This window comes from Apis laboriosa, unplaced genomic scaffold (assembly GCF_014066325.1).
Source record: "Apis laboriosa isolate Shangri-la unplaced genomic scaffold, ASM1406632v1 scaffold11_cov152, whole genome shotgun sequence".
Lineage (NCBI taxonomy): Eukaryota > Metazoa > Arthropoda > Insecta > Hymenoptera > Apidae > Apis > Apis laboriosa.
In genome coordinates, this window is record NW_025221020.1 from 2,877,881 (window position 1) to 2,900,315 (window position 22,435).

At 30.2% G+C, this 22,435-nt stretch overlaps 3 protein-coding genes across 18 annotated transcripts in view; 2 read left to right on the forward strand and 1 right to left on the reverse strand.

Moving 5' to 3' along the window:
• LOC122720073 (casein kinase I) overlaps nucleotides 1-15,072 on the forward strand; it is a 47,722-nt gene extending 32,650 nt beyond the window's left edge. Inside the window, exons 2-12 of one of the 8 annotated variants that reach the window (XM_043946547.1) lie at nucleotides 2,587-2,627; nucleotides 2,810-2,879; nucleotides 2,977-3,125; nucleotides 3,351-3,585; nucleotides 3,971-4,290; nucleotides 4,869-4,943; nucleotides 5,807-5,881; nucleotides 6,270-6,341; nucleotides 8,228-8,334; nucleotides 9,233-11,613; nucleotides 12,367-15,072. In XM_043946547.1, coding sequence (XP_043802482.1) covers nucleotides 2,587-2,627; nucleotides 2,810-2,879; nucleotides 2,977-3,125; nucleotides 3,351-3,585; nucleotides 3,971-4,290; nucleotides 4,869-4,943; nucleotides 5,807-5,881; nucleotides 6,270-6,341; nucleotides 8,228-8,334; nucleotides 9,233-9,302 — 1,214 coding nt within the window. In that variant the 3' untranslated portion in view covers nucleotides 9,303-11,613; nucleotides 12,367-15,072. Of the gene's footprint in view, nucleotides 1-2,586; nucleotides 2,628-2,809; nucleotides 2,880-2,976; nucleotides 3,126-3,350; nucleotides 3,586-3,970; nucleotides 4,291-4,868; nucleotides 4,944-5,806; nucleotides 5,882-6,269; nucleotides 6,342-6,999; nucleotides 7,126-8,227; nucleotides 8,335-9,232; nucleotides 11,614-12,366 lie in introns of all 8 variants that reach the window. The other 7 variants (XM_043946528.1, XM_043946537.1, XM_043946565.1 and 4 more) reach the window with 7 other exon arrangements.
• A 917-nt stretch (nucleotides 15,073-15,989) lies between these two features.
• On the reverse strand, nucleotides 15,990-17,542 carry LOC122719152. Its single transcript, XM_043944754.1, has 5 exons — nucleotides 17,524-17,542; nucleotides 16,905-17,107; nucleotides 16,674-16,836; nucleotides 16,390-16,593; nucleotides 15,990-16,323 (listed from the first exon to the last, which is right to left on the reverse strand). The coding sequence occupies exons 2-5, from the start codon at nucleotides 17,086-17,088 to the stop codon at nucleotides 16,125-16,127; spliced, it is 750 nt and encodes a 249-aa protein (XP_043800689.1). The 5' UTR covers nucleotides 17,089-17,107; nucleotides 17,524-17,542; the 3' UTR covers nucleotides 15,990-16,124.
• A 1,442-nt stretch (nucleotides 17,543-18,984) lies between these two features.
• LOC122717783 (Down syndrome cell adhesion molecule-like protein Dscam2) overlaps nucleotides 18,985-22,435 on the forward strand; it is a 119,300-nt gene continuing 115,849 nt past the window's right edge. For 6 of the 9 annotated variants that reach the window (XM_043942178.1, XM_043942219.1, XM_043942205.1 and 3 more), the window contains exon 1: nucleotides 18,986-19,136. The gene's annotated coding sequence lies outside the window, so the exon portion shown is untranslated. Of the gene's footprint in view, nucleotides 19,137-22,435 lie in introns of all 9 variants that reach the window. The other 3 variants (XM_043942195.1, XM_043942237.1, XM_043942265.1) reach the window with 2 other exon arrangements.

The following is a 22,435-nucleotide window of genomic DNA, read 5'->3' on the forward strand; positions in this document are numbered from 1 at the left end:
GTGCACCTCGTCCACGATGGTTATACGCTTTCACTTTTTTTTTTTTCTTCTTTTCCTCTCAAAGGAGAATCGGAAGGTTAATTAACGCGCCGTTATTAACAATTGAATCGCGATTCTATTCTTTTCGAAGATTTAAGTTTCTTTCAAACTCGCTCGGTTGACGATCGTTCGGACTTTTCAAGTTCGAATTAATTTTCGTCGATCCTCAGCCATGTTCATCGAGTTTTCTATTTTTATGAAATTACGTCGTAAAAAAGTATGATTCATAATTGGTTGGTTAATCGAATCGAAAATGAAAAGAAGGAAGAAGAAGCAGGACATACATACGTAAGAGAACGTTCTCGTTTAAGCATCTACGCGCTCCGAATATTTTCAGAGACTTTATCGCCAAGACTGTGCGAGGGTTGGCCTATTTTCGAGGACAAATCAATTTTTCCACGGTATTCGGAGCTGTAATAATTTCCGCGGGTCTTGCGCTTTCCCGCTGACATATTTTCCATTGTCGACTATCTCCTTAGTGGAATTGGATCGGTGTGCAGCCGTCCCGTATAGGAAAAGGATTGGCGCAAACAAGTACGCGTCTTTTGCACTTGTACGATCCCTTTTCTTTTTTTTTTTTTTCTTTCTTTACTTTCATCGTCTTAGCAGATTCGAGCTAACTCTTTGTAACTCGCTGCTTTCGATCTTTTACATACTTCGTTCTTCGTCGAAAAATCTTCAAAATCATCATTTCCATTTTAACAAAATGGAAACTATCTTTAAAAGACTTTAGGTCTCTGGGACACTCGATTAATCGTTTATATATCGCTCGCGTCATATTTTCGCAACGAGAGAAATCTTGCTAACCTCTACTCTTGTGTATACACACGTCTTCGCCCGATGGATCGATACAAAGCAGAACGGATGTCCGACCGGATGGATACGCGTTGGCAAATATATTTCACGCTATGTTGTAGATCCCCGGTAATCGCCTACCATATTTCTCCTCATCGTCGCGATTTCGAGCTACTAAATGCATTTCCTCCCCGTATGTCCGCTCACGTACAATATCATCACGCGCCTAGGCTAGAATCATGTCTGTTCATGTTCACGCGCACGCATTAAGCTCGTCTCGGCTGGCACGTGAGATCCGGCATTGATTCAACGCCGTGACGGACTCGTCAATTACGTTCGCGTGTAATTCATTCGCGATCCGCGATTCCAGATTCCAATTGTCGTCCTTAATCGCACGAGTTCACGTGAGGCTGAAGTCTCTAGCGAGGTAAGTACAGTACGGCTCTAGATTCCCCTTGGAGACCGTGTCGATTCCCCGCTATCCGTGCTTAGACGACTTTACCGCATATCTAGGTCCGTGACTTGTCGATATAGCGAGCGCGGAGGGATTAAATTCTAGACTCCCCTGCTACTAATGATCAACGTTGCTCCATGTCGATTAGCGGAATAAATACTTGGCACGAGGCAAAGTCTTAACTAACCGTTTCACGCTTCCTATCGATTTCGAGTCAGCCATCGAATGCGACTAGAGCACCACCAATCGAATTCGAGCATCGTCGAAATATTTTATAGTTTATATTCAACGTTGGCGAATAATTGGAAAGCGACGAGGTGCGCGTTCTTGATTGATAGAGTTCTTCGAAGATCGACAAATGGTCGTGCGTCGACGAAATGAATTCTTATCAATTGTTATTATTATGCACGCTTGTTTAATTACCAATAAAGTTTCCATTTCGTTATTCGGAAGCACGGAGTAACTTTTTAACGTTTTCGAAACGGTGTGGGTTTTCCTCTTGGACGAACAAACAGCTCGCAAAGTAAAGTTTCTCGAGGCTTTGACTCCTCCTCGCTCGATACTGGGATTCTCGTCACGGAGTTGACGTTCCTGAGGTCACTCTATCTTTCCTCTGGCGCATACGAATTCGGTTGACGACAAGATTTTATGTCTTCGAGAATGTTTCGGAAGCCACTTTCGCGTCGCGCCTTTCGAGCATGCTTGTCGACCGTGCTAGGTGTACAAGTTCCCCTTAAATGGCGTATTAAATCGAATTATAAATTTAAAAGCGACAACGAAGCTTTGTGAACATTAATGACCGGTAACCATAATACCACAACGACCGCGCACGTTGTTCCACAAATCTGGCCAATCCAATTTCTCACGCGAAGCACAATCAATGGGAATCGTCGTCTCGATAGAGAATTATAGCGCGATTATGATGCCGTTAAAATGGAGGTAGAAGATAAATAAAATTAAACAAGTTTTTTTTCTTTGTTCTCTATGTAATTGATTATCATCTCCTGAATAATAAGTCGAAATATCGTTTGAACACGTTGATATTTTTTCGTTGCAAAAATTTTGACGAGTATAATTAAATATTTACATATACTTCGTGCTATTTGTAAAATACATTGAACAGTAATCGTTTATGTATGTAAAAATATTCTTTATGCAAAAATGGTATTAATAAAATCAGCATAACACGTGTGAGTGTTATTCATTCAAATTGGCACGATAATGAAACATATATAAATAGAATATATATAAATATATATAGAATTTGTATTTTATAAATGTTGTATCGTTTGTTACAGGAAAGAACCTCTACAATAACGAGCATGTAGCAATTAAATTGGTGAGTTCGAAAATGATTATTATATTCGTCTCTAAAGATCTCGTTAACGTGATTTTTTTTTTTTTTTTAACGTAGTAGTGAAATCGATTTCACGTTGAATCGAGTAACAAGTCTCTAAAGAAACATTAGCTTTACCCTCGACGCTTTTATTCTGAAACGACATTTCTTTTTCCTTTTTCCAGGAACCAATGAGGTCAAAGGCGCCGCAGCTACACTTAGAATATAGGTTTTACAAATTATTAGGAGCTAATGGTGAGTAGTAGTATCCACGTTTCGGGCACGCGATTAATTAAATTTACTCGAACATTTTACAATTTAATCGATCAATGGTACTGGAATTGTATACCAGAGGGTGTACCAGAGGTGTATTACTTCGGTCCTTGCGGGAAGTACAACGCTCTCGTGATGGAACTTCTCGGACCAAGTCTGGAGGATCTGTTCGATCTCTGCGGTAGGAGGTTTACCCTAAAGACCGTTCTCAAAATCGCCACACAAATCGTAAGTAGAATTAATCAGTAATCACCATTTCCATTCAATTTAAATTAACTATCGCAAAATGTCTAATTGTTATTCGAAAACTCCACGAAATATCCTTTACGAAATTTGCGAACTTTAATAAAAAAAACTCGATGAAATAGTTTTTGACAAGTTTAAAATGATAGTTGATAACAAATACGGATATTGCAAGTTATTAATAAGAAATTAATTCCCTTTTTAATGCAGCTCCATAGGATAGAATACGTTCATAGTCGGCATTTGATCTACCGCGATATCAAGCCTGAAAACTTCCTGATAGGACGATCCTCGACCAAACGGGAAAAGATTATCCACATCATAGATTTCGGACTGGCCAAAGAGTACATAGACCTGGAGACGAACAAACACATACCGTATCGGGAACACAAAAGCCTGACGGGCACAGCGCGTTACATGAGCATCAACACGCACCTTGGAAAAGGTAAGTTTTATTTAGATATCCGTGCACGAGGAACCACCCGCTGCACTCGGCCCATCTGCACAAACTTTTGAAACTTGGCCGCGTGCTCGTTCTCCGTTCAATCCTGGAGAAAGTTGTAAGCGAGCACGCGTCGCGATACGCTATATTAAATCCACCAGGAACGTTTGTTCGTTACGTGGCCGATATCTCCGATTGTATTTCGTTAAAATATGAATAAAAAATATATATACATATACATATATATATATATATAAGAAAATTATATAATAATGTTATTAAGTTATATAAAATATTTAAGTTAAGTAAAAATATCGATAATCTAGCGAATTGATAGATGTATAAGAACGGAATCGATACGATTTTCATTTTGTATTTTTATTATTAGAGCAGAGCAGAAGAGACGATCTAGAAGCGTTAGGCAACATGCTGATGTACTTCCTGCGTGGTAGCCTTCCGTGGCAAGGGCTGAAAGCGGACACGTTGAAAGAACGATATCAGAAGATCGGCGATACGAAGCGGAACACACCAATCGAGATTCTTTGCGACGGCCATCCCGAAGAATTGGCTACGTATTTGCGATATGTGCGTAGATTGGATTTCTTCGAGACGCCCGACTACGAGTACCTGAGGAATCTCTTCAACGACTTGTACGAGAAACGGGGTTTTATCAACGACGAAGAATTCGACTGGACTGGCAAGACGATGGTACGTGATGCATTGTTACTCAATGCCAAGTGATCCCAGTATACGTCACTTTCTCTTTTATCTCTTCGCAATGCATGCAAGAAAGGAAGACAGAATAATAGAAGAGTTGCATGATGGTCGATTTTGCCCAGGGACGAAGCACGTATCGCAAGAGTCGATATCAAAAAAACCCATTAATAAAGTTATTTTTTTCCTGCCTCTCTTTCTTTCTTTTTTGTTTTTGATATTCAAACGATTCCTATTTACAATTAACACAATGTACAATATAATGTCTACATTATTTATTAGATTATGTAAATTAAAAGATTTTTATTAATGACATTTTTTGATTATCTTTCTCAATCGATGTATGGTTTGTCAAATTTTTTTTTTCTTTCTTTTTTTTTTTTTTTTTTACATTGTACATAGTAGTTGTTTTAGCAATACTCGTGTACTTAGAAACTTCGAGATATCGTCTCTTACGGGTAAGTAAGTCGTCCTGAGGATTCTTTCTTTACGTCGTTCCTCCAGAGATTTTTGGTGAAAATCATATATCACTAATTTTTAACGTTTGCATGCTGCCTCCAATGTATCTCTAGCCACACAACTTCGACGAGTTTAAAATTCTGAGGATGGCTCCTCCCTCTCACATTGTGAAAACTAGATCCGAAAAGGTGGGTGATAAACGTTACACGAGCATCACGTTTCTATTACCTGTATTCGAATATATATCTACCCTGTTTGATTAATTGAAATTATTTGAAAGAACGCGTATTTGTTAACGTGCACGAAAAAATAATATTGTATCACTAAAATAATTTGTGAAAAAATAAAAAAAAAAGCGTATTTTTGCTCGAAGCAAGAATCGCTAAAGCACTGCTGAAAATTTATCGATTTTTATTTCATCGTGCGTGAAAATTCTTATTTATTATATCCTTCGAGAGACACGGTATTCTGATCGTGATTCGTATTTACATCTGTAAAAAAAAACGCTTAAGAATTGTATTTACCACTTATGCATGCGTATCTTCTTTCCTTTCCTCTCGTCTTTATATTCAATTATTTAATTTAAACTCGCAGTGAAATATTCTTTAGATAGGATTTCAATAATAGCAAATATCCTCCTTCCATTGCCACGTATTCTCGTTAAAAAAACTTTTCACTTTTTGGTAGAACGTTGAACGCTAATATCGTAAATCCAGTTTAGATTTCTAAGCTGTAATTTTCGCTTCTATATTATTATACTTCTTTCATGCTTGTGAATGAAACGTAGAGCACGTTTTTATCGGTTAATTGGGATGCTTTTTGTTTGCAGACGATATTAATCATGATATTAATCCGGTTTTTATTTCGATTTGAATGCTCGTTCTATTCTGTCCAATGCGAAGAACAGTGCACGAAATAATAATGTTGAATATTACCGTCAATTATTGTTCTTTTCCCGTCTCCAAGTATGTTATACGAAATTCATCTATCTGTATACACATCTGGTAATAATACGCTCTTTTCTAACCTAATATTTGTGTTCCGTTTTCAGTCTACACCTGTTGGATCCTTGCAGACTGGACAAGAGATTATTGTATCTCCAAATCGTGATCGGCATCCGTACAAAGTACGTATATGATTTTATACCGATTTTCTATTTTCTTTTTTTTTTTTTTTTTTTTTTTCTCTCCTTTTGAAAAAAAAAAGTAAGAGCATGATTGTGTGAAGCTTAGCTATTTGAAATAACAGCATGAGTATACACCTCATCGGTAACGGAATATAGATATATACTATATTTTTTCAAATAACTTTCACGAAAACTGTTCGTAATTGAATTGTCAAAAGGAAATCGAAACGTTGTTGAGATAATAAAAATCGAAAAAAATTTGAGCTAGCTTGATTTCTCGATCGGAAAGAGATTTTTTATTTTTTTGAGAGAGAGAAAGACAGAAAAAAAAGAACATTACATAAACGATTTTATTCCTTTGCGAAACATGGAAATCAACGATATGTAGGAATATGATGATTTTGAGGATGATGTTGCCCTCACAATGGATGAGGTTCACATCGAAATACACGGCAATTACGTAAGCCATTAAAATTTTTGTAATAACCTGATCTTATTTCTTCACGCATGTACTATCTTATCGTGTATATCCCGGATAAAACTTGAAAGAGTATAGTTGAATGTATATTATACAAGGATCGGTTATCGTGTAGATAAAACGTCTTTTTTTTCTTTCGATATATAGTAAAATCACAAGTTTTGACGATTTTTTTTTTTTTTTTTTATTAAGACGAAACTTAATCGAATTTAAATTTCAATTATTTTTCCAAAATCTTAAATTTAAAACAACATGTGTGAAGAAAGGATTTGAAACATATCGTATTTGACAATCCTTGTTGATCAATTCTCCCAATGTTGTTTCTATCGTTGACGAAACTTGAATAGTAGTTAGTTGCGTAGCTCACAATTATCGAGTAAATTGAAAATCATTTAATATCATTCGGAGTGTCTGTTAATATATTTCATGTATCGTAACGCTTCAGTGTTAAACGATCGAGAAAGTTATACCATGCTGAGCAAGATAAAAAAAAAAGATAAAAGATAAGCAAAGATTAAAAAAAAAAAAAAACAAATGTCATTCGTAATTTTTATATTAGGAAGCAGATTCGCCGTAGTATTTAAAATTTTTTTTTTCTTCATTGCCGTTGGAAAGTGGTCTTTAGTGCTTATTCCTTTAGGATGTGACAGAACCAGGGGTGGGAGGCGGGGGCGGTAAATGGGTGGGAACCTCGAGGACAGATACTGCGAAGCAATCAGGAGCTGGTGGTACATTGACACCCGCTGATAGGCACGGTTCTGTTCAGGTGAGTGGACCTTGCCAATCCTTTGTACAGTCCATTGTATCCGTTTATTTCACTTATCTATCCAAAGATACATCTCGTTCCCTCTTTTTTTCTTTTTTTTTTTTTTTTTTTCTTCATTTTATCGTATGCTTTTGTTCATTTGATCTATAAATTTTGTTTTATCGATAAATACTCGACATTAATATTACGATTATATATTACGATCGTAAATTGTCCATGTTTGATCAATGTTTAAAAAACATGAAAATATTTTTATTTTTTAACATTATATTCTATGATGAAAAAGGAAAAAAAAGTTTTGTGTTTGTAATTTCATTCAATTCGTCGAATAAAGTTTAAGTGCAAGTTTATGTTTAAATAGGAAGAGAAACAGTGCGCCTCTGTCCGCGTTATCCATTTGTTCCTCACCCCCTCCTCTCCATTTTCTTAGCCCAAGAAGATGACGTGCAGACGCGTCCACGAAGTAAACCGTTCGCTCTATTTCTAGACAAAGCAACGCCGGATTATGGTCAGTTAGAAATCTATTTGCAAATTGGTTTGTTGCAGCATGCGAACGTTTGTTTCGTTGATCGATTCACTTCTATAATCAATTACTATTTCACTAATACAGTCTATTTCATTTGTATTTTCCATAATCGCGCCTTATACTCTTTTTTTTTTTTTTTTTTTTTCCTCCTTCATTCTTTATTCCAACGTTTGTCCAAAGTTTCGACAAAATAACTCGCGATTTTTGAAGAGTTAACTTGTTAACCAAGTTGATTAGCCGTACCATGTTTTTAGAGTTTCACTTCGTTTGTATTAACAACGCCTTATGAATATAAAGTGCCGCTTGTTTCACGTAAATTATGGGCTTGGTCCTCTAAAGTAGAGGTTTATACACGTGTACATAAACAGATATCACGTATTTTATGTAATTAGTTCAGTACAATATTTTTTTTTTTTTACATATACGTGTTATATTTTGAATTCATAGTACTGTTGTAAATCATGAAACTTCATTTTTTGAAATTTCAATTGAATATTAGCTTTTATGTCCTTATAATTAAATATATTTTCATCTATTTATTTAGAATCTTTCGGATAATATGTTTCATGTATTTAGGTGGTATCCTCGACGAATGGAGAACTAGCCAATGATGATCCTACAGCAGGACATTCTAATACGCCAATTACTGCGCCTCAAGAAGTAGACATGGTCGACGAAACGAAGTTAGTATTGCGTTCGTTATACATTTCCTTTTTTTTTTTTTTTTTCTTATATAACTAGTAGATTGCGAATTCTTGATAAATAAGAAATAAATTATAATTGAACCAATAATATTTATGTGACTAATGCATGCATATGTGACGTATTAAAGATTTAAAGTAAAAAGGCTATCGTTAAAAACGATACACTAATATTGTAGATAAAAATTAGCAAAGTCACATCCTTGTCTCATCGTATAACTTTTAATCTCGTATCCTTTGCATGTGATATATGTTAACCGCCCTATCTGTCCTATTTCAGAAAGAAATGTTTGCCGACAAAAAAGCATTGTCGTGGATGCGGAAAAATCCTACGCCGAAGTTCTTGCCTTCCTACGCCTACTGATGATCCTAGATCGATCCCTGAATTAAATTTATTATCCCAGCACAAGTGGCCATTAAAGAATTTTCTTTTATACAATATAAAAAAAAAATACAATATTTATTAGTTATCGTTATTCTAATCTAATTATATACATATTCGTATTATTTTCTTTAAAATATTCTTTTCTTTTTTTTTTTTTTTTTATTTTAATAACACTTAAATCGTTACGTAATACAAAAATTTGTATTAAAAAGATTAGAAGAAGAGAATATCGATGACACATGATTTCGATTTTAATCAAACACCGTATGACTATAACCTTAGAATCATCGTTCTTACTCCTTGTTTTCTTTTATGTTGTTTTATTTAACAAGTGAGTCATGTGTCGATCGTTGGTCTGGGACAATATTCTAGCCACTAGCAAATTGGTTTGAGAAAACAAATTCGATTTGTCGCCGCTTTGGAATGCCTTGTCGTACTGCATGTTGGTGTCATAGAATAAAACGATCAAAAGAAGACGACTCTAAGTCCTATTAGTGTTTGGTTTATTTGCAGATGCTGTTGTTTCTTCAAACGGAAGAAGAAGAAAACTGGAAGACAAAAGTGACTGTCTGTTATCGTCAGTCTTGGGGGGGACAATACAGTGCGCGTGTAACAGAAGTGCAGATGAAGTTTTTTTGGAGAATGTGTTGCGGCAGTGCGTGAAAGGACCATGGATAAGAAAAGCTGCAGCCGATCCGCAATAGGGGAGGCCGTTACCTTGCTACGTGCCGGAAGTCGATCCGCTTCTCAAGATTCGGTGCTGCACATCATCGTCACGATGTCACGCCTCCGTCGTTATCAAATTAAACCACAGCCATCATTATTACCGCTATTATTACTACTATTATTATCATTATTATTATCACGATTAACTTTGCTCTTCTTCTTTTTCTTCTTACGATTATTATTACGATCACTATTATAATATTATATTATTACTATATTATTTTATTATTATTATTATCGTTTATGATTATCATCGTCATTTCGTGTACGATCATCGTTCAAATGAAAGAAGAACATCGTTTGTCAATGTCGATGTTAGCGAATATATTGTAAACTTGTGACTGAAGATAGTCGAGCCGTTGGCTCCGACCGTTTAATACCGGCAAATTGATCTATCTAACCGTAACACGGATATGTAAGAGTAAGGAATTGACGTACGGATGGTGAAAGAACGTGTTTGTGCCTCTCATCTTGTTCCGCGGTGGCGCGCTTTTCAACACGTCATCATTGCGAAATGTGTTACGATATACGTGTATTAAATCGTAAAACAATTGAAGCTGAAGATCTCATTTTACTCAAAGTCCCGGATAACGAGCGTAGCGTACTCCTGCTTGTATCGAAGTTTATAAACAAACATTTATGAAGTCTGATCGATTGGAAAGGCATGAAACTGAAAGGGTAAACACGTTCGCGTCTGCTTAACTCCGGTCAGTTCCAAACGCGTTTGATACAGCGGCGTTCTTCAAATTCGTGATCGTGTAAGTTGCCTTTCCTTTGTTTTCCTTTCCAATGACTACGAGAAATAAACAATCGAGTCGAATCGAAATTCATGTAACGCGTAGAGCGTATTCTTACATTCTTCTTTCTTGTTTTCCAAATTTTCGAATATTTTTTTTTTTTTTTTCTCGTCGTCGTTGTCATTAATCATCTAATCGAATATTTCCTGTTTAATGAGAAATTACCCTTTTACGTTTATTTTGTACGATACACGAAGTATAACAGTATTAACGCTATCTAGTAGATAGCAGCAGATTCGTGCTAAATTGCACTTATCGCGTTTTAGTTAACAATTTTTAACTAATTTTATTTTACGCCTACACTGCCTGTTGTTATTCTATATAAGTACACAATTATATATGAAATCCTTATACCCATTGTACATAAAATATATCAAGAATTACATATTTTGCTACGAAGCTGCTCATACTTTGTATCGAATATTTCAGTTAATCGCATATCATTTAACGAGCTTCGTAAAACTTCGAAATGGATGTTAATATATATTCTAAAGTGGAAGGATAATGCGATCGCAATTCTAAATTGTCCAATTTCGGTTTCATGCCTTCCATGAATTCATTCATGTAAAAGCTTATACGTCGCAGGAATCATACAAATTACATTTTACATTACATATCGAAACAAATAAAAGAGAAATTAAAAATTTTCGTCTGTAGATTCTGATATCTACCATGAAAATTGAATAGAACGTAGATCAACATATTATACACATGTATTCGATATAATTGATCCGTGTTCTATCAAAACACGAAGATTCGGGAAACTTTCTTGAATCGTATCTTATCACCTATAAAAGGATCCGTTCATTTCGGACAAACTTTTTTATTCTTGAAACACGTGTGTTAAAAAAAAAAAAAGATAATTATTAGAATTGTAACAAAAAAAGAGAACCAAAGTATGCTTGTAATTGAATATACATCAATATAGATTTGATTTTAAAGCAATAAAAAGAACTTTTACCGTCTCTGTTTAACTCTATAAAACGGAATTTCCTTGGAACGAATCGTTGTTTGCTAGATCGACGCGAACGATATTGAATTTAAACTAAAAAAAAAAAAAAAAAAAAAAAATTAAATAAATAAATAAATAAATAAATAAAAAAACAATATAAAAATGTACGTGACATAGATATAGAATATTGTGCACTTGGGGAGAACTTTGTTCAGGGCTTATTTAATATGTTTGTTCCACGAAGTTAACAAGAAGAAGAGCGTTGCGACGTGATATATTTGAATCCTCGTGGATGTTTCGAAAATTCATCCAAGCAGTGAAGAGATACTTAAATGAAGTGAAAATGCGCGCGAAGACGAAGGAGAAAAGAATCTTATCAGCCTTGCCGATTAAACGAGCAAGTAAGAATATTTAATATGTTAATAATATAGTTTTGTTACAAATTTGCAATACGATTCGTTAAAATAAGTTATACGTTTTAAATGAATTTATTTTATTAAAACAAACTGTTGTTGCGAAAAAATTTGTATTGTTCGTTTATTTGCAGACTGATCAATAATAAAAAGATTGGAGTACATTTAATCTCAAGTTCTTTATATCTTAAAATTGATCGATATTTTCTGACAATGCATATTGTAACATATAAGATGTAGATATTAAGTCTTTGAAAATTTGAACGTTCTCAAAAAAGATGCATTGTTAAAAAAAAAAACGTCCTTTTATCCTTTGCTATTTGTATCGAAAATGAAGCTATAGAAAGAATAAGAAAGAATAAGAAAGAATAGATTTTCTAAATATTACCAATACTGTTCATATATAAAGATATATAAAAGATTACCAAGATATGAAAGTAAATACATATAACGATATATAATTAATAAATTAATAAAAACAAGATAAGAAGTTAATAATGATAATAGAAAAGAAAAACTATTGAGATAACGTCATTAGATAATTTAATAATTTGGTTGATAATAAGAAAATAAAAAGAAAGGATAAATTAGACGTAATGATATATACAAATTTTCTCTCGGAGAAAAATTTTATTTATTAGAAAAGTATTTCATTTAGGACCATACAAATTTGTAACAAAATCGATTGACTAAAAAAAGAGTTTAATCGGCTAGTTAGCATAGATGTTTTTCTTCTTGCAGGAATATATTAAGAGGCAATATAAATTGACAAATTGTCACTTGTCTCCGCGTGAAGATGGCGAATACTAAGATTATCGTGTCCGAAGGTCCGAACTTCTACTAGTCTGGCCAACGATTGCGTACCACTGCCGAGCCATATGATGTACCGTGTTAGTGTACCGTGAGTGCCCGTACACGTTTCAATATTTAATGGCCAAGCACATCCGACGACGAGACGTTCGATGTACTTAGAGCGAACGAGAGTGAAAGAGCGAGAAAGAAAAAGCAGGATTAAAAGAGAGAGCGTATCATGATTTATGTAAAAAAAAAAAGAGAAAATATTAAGAAAGCATTATGCCGCTAGCTTCTTCACATCTGAATGTATCATGTTGTTATTGACCGTCGGATGTCTTGAAGTAATACGCTTAAATGGAGATGAGAACTAAACCCATTAACTTTGTAGATTTCCTCTCTCGTTATTATCTGTATCTTCCCACTAAATATGCAAGAGTATTGTTCCTTTTATAAACTTGCCAACGCAAGTAAACGTCGAACAATCGGACGTTACATTTGTATACAGAGAAAGAGTGCGAATGTAAGTGCTATGAAGAGAGAATGGTCGCTGAAATGTGTGATCGAGAAAAAAATAAAGAAAAGAGGAATGACAAAGCTAAGAGATAGTATAGAAAGAAGAGGAAGGATCTTGTTGTCCTTCGGTGTGTATGCTTTTACGTGGAAAGAGAACGAATCTTCGTGTTATCCGAATGCTAAGGAACTAATGTTTCTTATGTTTCCTTACTTTTTGTCAATAATATCATTTGTAATTATGATCTCTTGATGGAACATATATTTATATCACAAAATACACATACAACATATGCACATATACCAAATTTCGCAATTAGAATATACATTAATAATGAATTCCAAAATTGATTAACAATATCTTTATGAAAGAAGACAGAGAGAGAAAGGGAGAGAAAGAAGAAGAATGACAATGAGAATATGTATGAAAGAGAGTGAAAGCAAGAAAAATGAGTGTATGAACGAGAGCCTCCGTATTTATATGGCTATTCTGCCACATATCGTTGGCACGATTATGCTGCAACTATGTTGCAATTTAGTTTGTAGTTTTTTTTAGTCGATTTTTCATGCGTCACCAGTTTTAATACAACACGACTGACTGCTGGTTAAGTATGGTTGTGAACGAACAAGAAAATGTTTCCCTATGTTATTCAGGATATACTATATGTCCCTTTTTCATAATGATTTTTTTTTCTTCTTTATTCATTCATGTATAAAAAGGTTGTTAATCTTGTTCTAATGAAAAATTTTATCGTTCTTTACCGAAAGAATGATTGAGTTTGAAAGTGATTATATTTGTATATTTATAAATTGGTGCGAATAGTTCGGATCAAGATCAATATACGTATATGTCTTTCATTTCCTCGCTTTTAATGAATTGCAATAATACGCGATGTATTATTCTTTTCTCAATTAGAAAAACAATATGCGTTCATGTTCTAATAAGATTTGAACTGATTGCAAAATGATGCATAGAAAATACGTGCTTTCCATTGCGTTTTTTTTTTCAATTGATTATTTTGTAGCCATTACAAAGCGAAATTAAGTATTTTTATTATGTATATTTTGAAAAATTTTACTCAATATCTTTTTTTGTATTAATTATAATTATATATTTGTTTATCAATTATTTATTTAATCCCCTTATTTTCTGCATGCATTCTAAGAACGAAATCTTTCTTCATTATTCTATTTTCAATTTATTATAAATCAATTCCGATTTGTTTTTTAAATGTTTTGCATCGAAATGTTTATAACATTTATTAAAAACGCATTATATATTATTAACTTTTTTTTTTAGTAAATTATTCATGCGAGTTATTTTATTCAGCGAACATGATCTGATAATACGATTAATGTACATTTTAATTATTATTCGTTTTTCTATGTATTCATTGCTGAAGCATTTTATAGCTTGTGTTCAATGATTATTTGTCATTTGTATGGAACTGGCAGCTCATGTGCATAATGATAGTATGCTCATGTAAGAAGTGTGATTGATGATGTTATAAAAATTTGAGAAGTTTATCGATATAGTGAGGAGACGTTATGCTATGAAAAATAAAAACAAATCGGGCGACGATTAATTTTTGTAAATAGAAATTATTGGAATGGATATACAAGTACGCACACAGAAACATGAAAAGTTAAAATATATGAAATGTCAGATGTTGGGAGATGTATCAGCTTCAAATTATATATATGTATATACACATATATGCATAAATAATATCAATATCAATAATCACGATTAATAAGCTGTATGTTACAGTAAATACCACTGTCTCGCAATGGCAGCGATTGATTAATTTTATTACCATGTAATCTTAATGATGCCAGTGAGAAGTGGATGTGTTCTTTGTGACGAAATTAAATGAAGGAGTATGAAATCACTAATAATTATTCCATTCGCTAATTTATAGACAATTTAAAAGTATCGAAGATGCTTCGAAATATTTTGTCCATTTCATACATGTCTACAAACACAAAGACAAAGATGTCGGAAGTTTTTGAGCGAGGATATTCTATTATATTAATGAAACATTGTTCACTTTTATCATGCTTTTGTTATTATATTAGTGGATTCGTTTTCTTTCCACTTACGAAATTAATAATCTATTAAAAAAAAAAAAAAAAAAAAAAGAAGATTAATGTACATAGAAATTAAATTGTTTGAATACTATTCCAATGGATTCTGTGTTTACGCTAGCAAGCGTGTAAGAATAAAGGGTGGAGAGCGGTTTGCATCCTAAATGGTGAGAAATACGAGACTGAAAGACACACCGGACCATAAAAATTTAACGCGTTATATTCACTTAATATAAATGACAATGTAATTTACGAAATGGAATCATGTTTTTATTGATTATGTCAGCAAATGTGCACCTCTCTCCCCTATATAATACATTTCTATCGTACTTGTAAGCTGTGATTGAAATCCTATCTTTCAATTCGTAATCATTGGCTTACGAATTGTTATTTATCGACTAATTTATATATATATATATATATGTATAAATGTATACATATATATATATATATATATATATATGCATAAAACCGTCTGATAAAAACCGCTTTAATAGAATTTGAAAAAGATATTGAAAATGCGCGAAAATTTTTTCCTGTAAATAAGCGTTGTGCCTGCGCACTTAGTCAAACGAAAAAATTCTTATTAAATTTCTTGTACGATTTCTTTTTATCTTTACATAATTTGACAACTCGAATATACATTTCGAGTATATTTTATCTTCTTTTTCAACGTATATTGTAGAAAAAGAAAATGTTTCCAAAGCTTCAAGTTATATTAATATGCGGTAAATAGAGAGAATAAACATCTAACTTTTAAGTTTTTTATTTTGTTTTAAGAATCTTCTCATATATACGTATACATTTTTTCTATAGGGGAAAAAATATGTGATGTACTTAAAATTTTTTTATCCTTATATAAAAAATATTTCAAAAAAATTAAAATTTCATATTGTTATTATGTGAAATTATCAGTTAATGATATAAAATTATATTTTTAAAGAATTTGTATTCAATAATAGTTAAAAAAGTTATTATTTCAAAAGATTACGTAATATATTTTATTTAAAATTTACATAAAATTGTTCCATTAAAAACATAGTACAAGTTAAAGTACAAAAGTAATAAAGAATAGAATGTCATTTATAATGTTTTCTTTTATATACTTAGCTATTTTCATTTGTAATTTCTGAATTTTGAGAAATTTTTAAAATTGTTTCAAAATTAACTAATTCTCTATGATCTTCTAGCATTTGTACATAAAATGGTTCATTTAACATATGACTTGAGGCAGCAATAAAATTTACGATTAATTTTTTCATCATATTAATTTTTTCTATTGTTTTATTTATTCTTTCTTTGTTACTAAAAAAAATTGAATAGAATATAAGTTAAAATCTTATTGATATATTGTGGCACAGATATACTTACATTGCATGCTGAGGATTTGTTTCTTCTAATCTTTTGTTGCGTAATTCCTCCTGTTCCTTTAAAAAATCTTTATATTCAAATAGTGCATTTCGACATTGAATTTTTAACTCTAATTGCTTTTTTAATGCATTTTCTATTTCTTTTTCTATAGTCAAAATATTATCATTTAAAACAAAAAGTTTACACATACATGCATAAATTTTTCTGAAAAGATATTAAAATTATTAAATATTTTTTTTTTTTTTTCTAAAATTTTAAGATTTAAATTATTTGACTTTTCATACTTTTGCATATCATGATCACCTTCTTCACCTGTTAGAATAGCTTGTATACCATAAGAATGCAAACACAATTTAATTGCTGCTTTATTTATAAGAGAATTTGCTGTTGCTTCATGTAAATTTGTTACTATATTTTCTGTTTCTTCTTCCGACTCTTCATTTCTTTCTGAAATCATTTTCAAAAATGTTTATATAATCATAATTTGTTTTGTATATAATACTTTTATAACATACTGTATTCATCTTGTGCTTTAAGTAATAATAATTTGGCATTTAAATGTTTCAATGACTCTCTAGTAGTTTTAATTTTTTCTTCAATTGGTTTAAAATCTTCTATAGAGACTGCTCCAATTGGAAAATTATAAATATTTTTACTCAAGCATGCAATAGCTTGTATTAAATTTTCATATTTAGACATTTTGTATATATTTATAATGCTGTTATAATCATATTAATTGATCACAAATAATAATAGTTGAAGATAATAGTTGAGGATATATAATATAATAGTTTAATTCTTATTCTTGTATGTGATTGGTAAGTTTCATAATATGTTGATGACAGATAAAGAAAAAAAAAACTTTTATTTTGTTAATATTTTTTCTTAAAAATTTATCTTCTTTCTTTTATATTTAATTTTTTACGTAAATTATTGAAAAGAATTGCATAACTAAGTCAAGAAAAAGATATATTCAATATATTTTTTCTTCTATCTCAAAGAAATCAAGATTCTTTTTCATTTTCAATGATTATTAATTCGATTCAAAATAAGATAACAATGTTAAGAAAAACAACAATTGTAATTAAATTTCAATATAAAATTACAAATAAGAAATATAATAATTATATTTACTTCAATTATACTTATATAAATTATTATGAAACAGATAATTGTAATTTGATTTTACATTAAAAATTGAGAGTACACTTAATAATTTTGAAATAAAAACAATGAAAGTATATACAATGTGTATGATCACGCATTAAAAATAAGTATAAACAAAAAAAGAAGAAGTAGTGAAAGAAGAACAAACATAAAGTAAAAATGTGGGAAATATTAGCGCCATCTTCAGAGTGTCGCAAATGAAATAAATATAGAAAGGATAGCAAATAGAAGGAGAAGGATAAGATAAAATAAGAATTGACTGTCAATGCCATCTCTTGAATGCAAAAAATACAAAGTATAAGGTAAGATATAAAATGGACATGATTACATTCAATGTTTTTTTCGTATCATAGAAATTTGAGAATTATTATCGATGACTTTCACTTATATCAAATAATATTTCATTATATTTTTTTTTCATAAAAATAGATTTATTTAGAATAAGTTTTTAATTGTCTTTTAATTGTCTTTTTATTAAAAAAATATATATATTAATTAATTTATTATATTTAATTTATTTCATAAAATTAAATTATTTTAGAGATTCATTATTTTAGATTTCTTTTTTAAATTTCTTTTCGAAATATATTTATTTGTGCTATTTTCATTATATTTGCCTTTATTTTTTATTATTCTATATTATGTTTGATAATTTATGAAAACATTTCTTATATATTATTTCTTTCTCAAAAATTGGAAATCCGCTTTTATAACATGCTTGACATGTTTCTTGTAAACTCGATTTATCGAATTGTCAAATAAACTCTTTCCGTAATTTGTAATTCAATAATTGAAATTATAGTATGAGATTTTAGATAATTATCATTTTAAGATATGTATTTTTGCTTGAAATATATTATTTATCTGTTGCATAGCATTTATTCCATAATTATTCTTTATTTATATATTAATATCTAATTAAAGTATTTTTTTTAATTTATTTATTTAATAATTGAAATTGCAGTTAATACATGTTAGTACATATATTTCTAAGACTTTAGACTTGTTTATTGTTTTATTTTAATTTAATTTTATATATTTTAAATATTTATTTAAAAATTTTGATTTTATATAACTTATTATTAGTTTCTCTTTGAAACTATGGGAAACTATGGGAAAAGTTTCAATATGAACACTGTAAAGAATAATTAAATTGAATTTTTTGATTGATTGCAATTGGAATATGACATGTTATACAATATTTTAATTATTGCACGGATTTGAAATAAAGAATGTAACCAATCAAAAAATTACTAAAGTTCAGTAATGAAACGAACCAATGCGCATCATAATGCGCATGACATTAGTCTACAGTTGAAAATTGTGGTGATGGATCGCGTTTTACGGTTCAGATATATACAATTTTTATTGATAAAGTATTATAATATAGTTATTAAGTTTAATTATTGATTATCAAGCCTCGAGTAATTAAATACGTATTTGTTTAATCATTATTATACCAGAATTAAACGTTTTTGTGCATATTATTGTTTGATTGGAATTTCGAACACAGAATAGAAAAATGTTTTATATATACCGTGATAATTACAAGATAATTCAAGAACTTTTATGCAAATATGGTAAGATTTTATTTTTTAACAAAAATATAGTTATAAATTTCTTTTATTTATATACAAAATAGAAGTAGCTAGATATAATTAATGTCATAATAAATTCGTATATATATATATACTACACACACATATTCTCACATATATACATATATTTCTTATCTAATTGCGTTATTTGTATGTCCAATTCGTGTGTTATTATTTCTTGTGTTTATTTTTATTTTATATTCGAAAGCCCAAAGCTAAAAATATTTCTTACATATTTCTTATATATTTTTTATATATAATCTTTTCTTATATATCATGTCTTATTCAATGTTTTGATTTGTCAAATTATTAAACGTAATCCAATTTCTAATTTATAATTCGATATATTGAAATTGCGACACGACGTATTATTCTCTTGTCAAAACTTTGTGACGATTAGATATTTTGTTTTTCTGTGTCATTTGTCTATTCCTTAATACTTATTTAATAATTATTCTTTTTCTTTTAATTTATTTTTTATATTTGTCTATTTGATTATTAATTTATATATTCATATATTAATATTAGCTTGTATTATTGAATTTTTAAAATAGAATTTATATTTAATTATATTGTTTTCTTAAAAACAAAAAAAAAAAAAATAGCCAAAAATTGAATCAAAAAATCTGAAAAATCTAAAAATTATAGAAAATTATTTGGCAAGTTAATTATAAATTAGATTTATAATTAAATAGAATATTTTTAAATTTAGGAATTGAATTGAATTTTTTAAAAAATTATAATATTATTAATAATAATAATAAAATTTATTTCATAAAAAAAATTGAAATTCTATAATTTTATAACTTTTCTCAATTTTATTTATTTAAATCTGTCATTTTTTTAAGTTTTATTTTATTAAAAAATATTTGAAGAAAAAATTCAAAATTCCATAGATGGCATTGATCTTCAGTTCTTATTCTTATGTTTTAAAGAAGTGTTTTTAATACTCAAGAGATGGTGCTGATCATCCATTTTTATCGTATTTTATCCTTTTCTTAATATCTTCTATCCTTTTGTATATATTTGCGATATTCTGAAGATGGCGCTGATTTCAATATTTTTACTCTATCTATGTCTTTCTTCCACTATTTATTCTCTTTGTCTACTAATTAAATAAATTTTATAAAGAGTTCAATAAAGAAAAACTTCACATTATTTTGTAGTTTCATAGTTTCTTCATTTTATTATTTATATTAAAGATTGTATATTATGAGTACATCATTAAATTTATTTAATAAAAATAAGTTTTACTTTTTTTATGTGAAATAGTTATGTGAATAATTATTATATATTATACATGCAGATTTATGTAATATATGTATGTATATATTTTCAATTATGCGACACTCTACTTTCTACAAGGAATAATCTTTCAAATTTAAATTCTCTTCCATTTTTGTTTTTTAAAAAGAATATATATATATATATACACCGATGCCAAGCAAAAGAATTTATTACTCTAAAAATTGTAGAGGTTATAGATACTTATCTTCATACATGCATATCTATTTTGTCAATTATTATGATATTAAAAAGTAAGATAATTAGAAAATATTATTAAAATTAAAATATATTAACAATATTATTAGCATGTAAATTACTATACATATTTGATAATACAATATATGAAGAAAGTGGCTTTTTATTCAAAATATCGTTTTGCATTATAGTAATTATAATACTTATATAATTATCTCGTACAATCTCTTCAATTCTTTTGGAAAAATTTTTTAATGTCTTTAAATAATTTTAAATTATGCTATAATTCTGAATAATTTTTAAACATTTGAATGGAATAAATATTTGAAAAACTTCATTATTTTACAAATCTTATCTCATATATCATTTCATCATTTAAATCATCTTCGAAAGATTCATAACGAATAACGAATAACGAATATCTATATATGTATATGTATTTTTTAAAAAATGCGATAATATCGATAAAAATGTATTATCGTTTTAATGTATTTTGAATGTATCGAACATTGCGCTATTATTAAATTATATCGTTATTTGACGAAATTCACGCTGAAGTGGTTATTGAGCGGTAAATATGAAAGATTACGTATATTTTAATGCGCCATTAATATATATGAAGCAAGAATAAACTTAACATTAAATTATGCATAACGTTGTTTTCAGCATGTAATTGAATATAAAAATATTCATAAATAGATTAGCGTAATATATTATGGATTAAGGGAACAGTGGAAAAGATTCCAAGACAGTTTCTTAACTTTTAACACAAGTCAAATCCAAGTTTTTCTCAATCTCCATTATCAATTTTTCTTTTTATTTAACTTTAATAATGATTTATCGAATTATACATTCAATTACGAAACTCTTGAAAAATTTCATCGATCGTTCCAATTTTTACTGGTCGTGAGAATGTAATCACACTTTATTTATCCATTCTTCACTTCTTTTCTTAATTTAGAAGAATCACGGACAACGCGGAAACGATATATCATCGAACGGATCAATTAATCATTATCATTCCTTGACATTAATTTACCGCAAAACGTTAGCTGATGAGAGCCTGGTCTCGGTTACTTTCGAGATATTGGTGATTACACGCGGCGTTCCTTCCTGATCGCTCGTAACAAATAATAACGGGAACAAGGTGATCGTGGTACGGGGGAGTTGGCCGCAAATGATCCCCGGATACGTGTGTTCTTGTTGCGCGTACAGTTCCAAATAATTTGCATGGCTGGCCGCTTCTCAGGTCCGCGTCAATGGATTTCGTTTCAACAAAAAGCTGCTCGACGTATCAGTTTCCAATAAAAACTGCTCGCCAATCTATTCGTATAATAGCGGCTGTTGTTGTTTTGCGAATCAGACGATAGCTTTTGAAATCGTTTTGCTAGATGTTCATCGGTGTTTCTTTCTCTTCGTAAAAAAAGGTGCTCTAAACCTGCCTGAATATCTCGGCAATCGAAGAGAAGAGAATCGACGAAAAGTTCTTTGGTTGTTTCGTTTTTAAATATTAGATTAAAAGTTACAAAATTTATTTAGATGCGTATTATCCACACTCTTTACACATTATATTTTTGCTATTTTTCAGACAGATGCGTTCACGCGAATGATATTGTACTTTTTTTCTCTCCCGGCTTAAGTACGATATATACAATTACGGAAAAATTTGTGATAATATGAAAAATCAAGTAAATACTGATAATTTAATCACGTAGCTCGAAAATAAATGTCAAAGGATTTGCGAAAGCGAAATGTCGGAAAGGGAGATTTATTTCATATGATTATTTAATCGTTGCGCT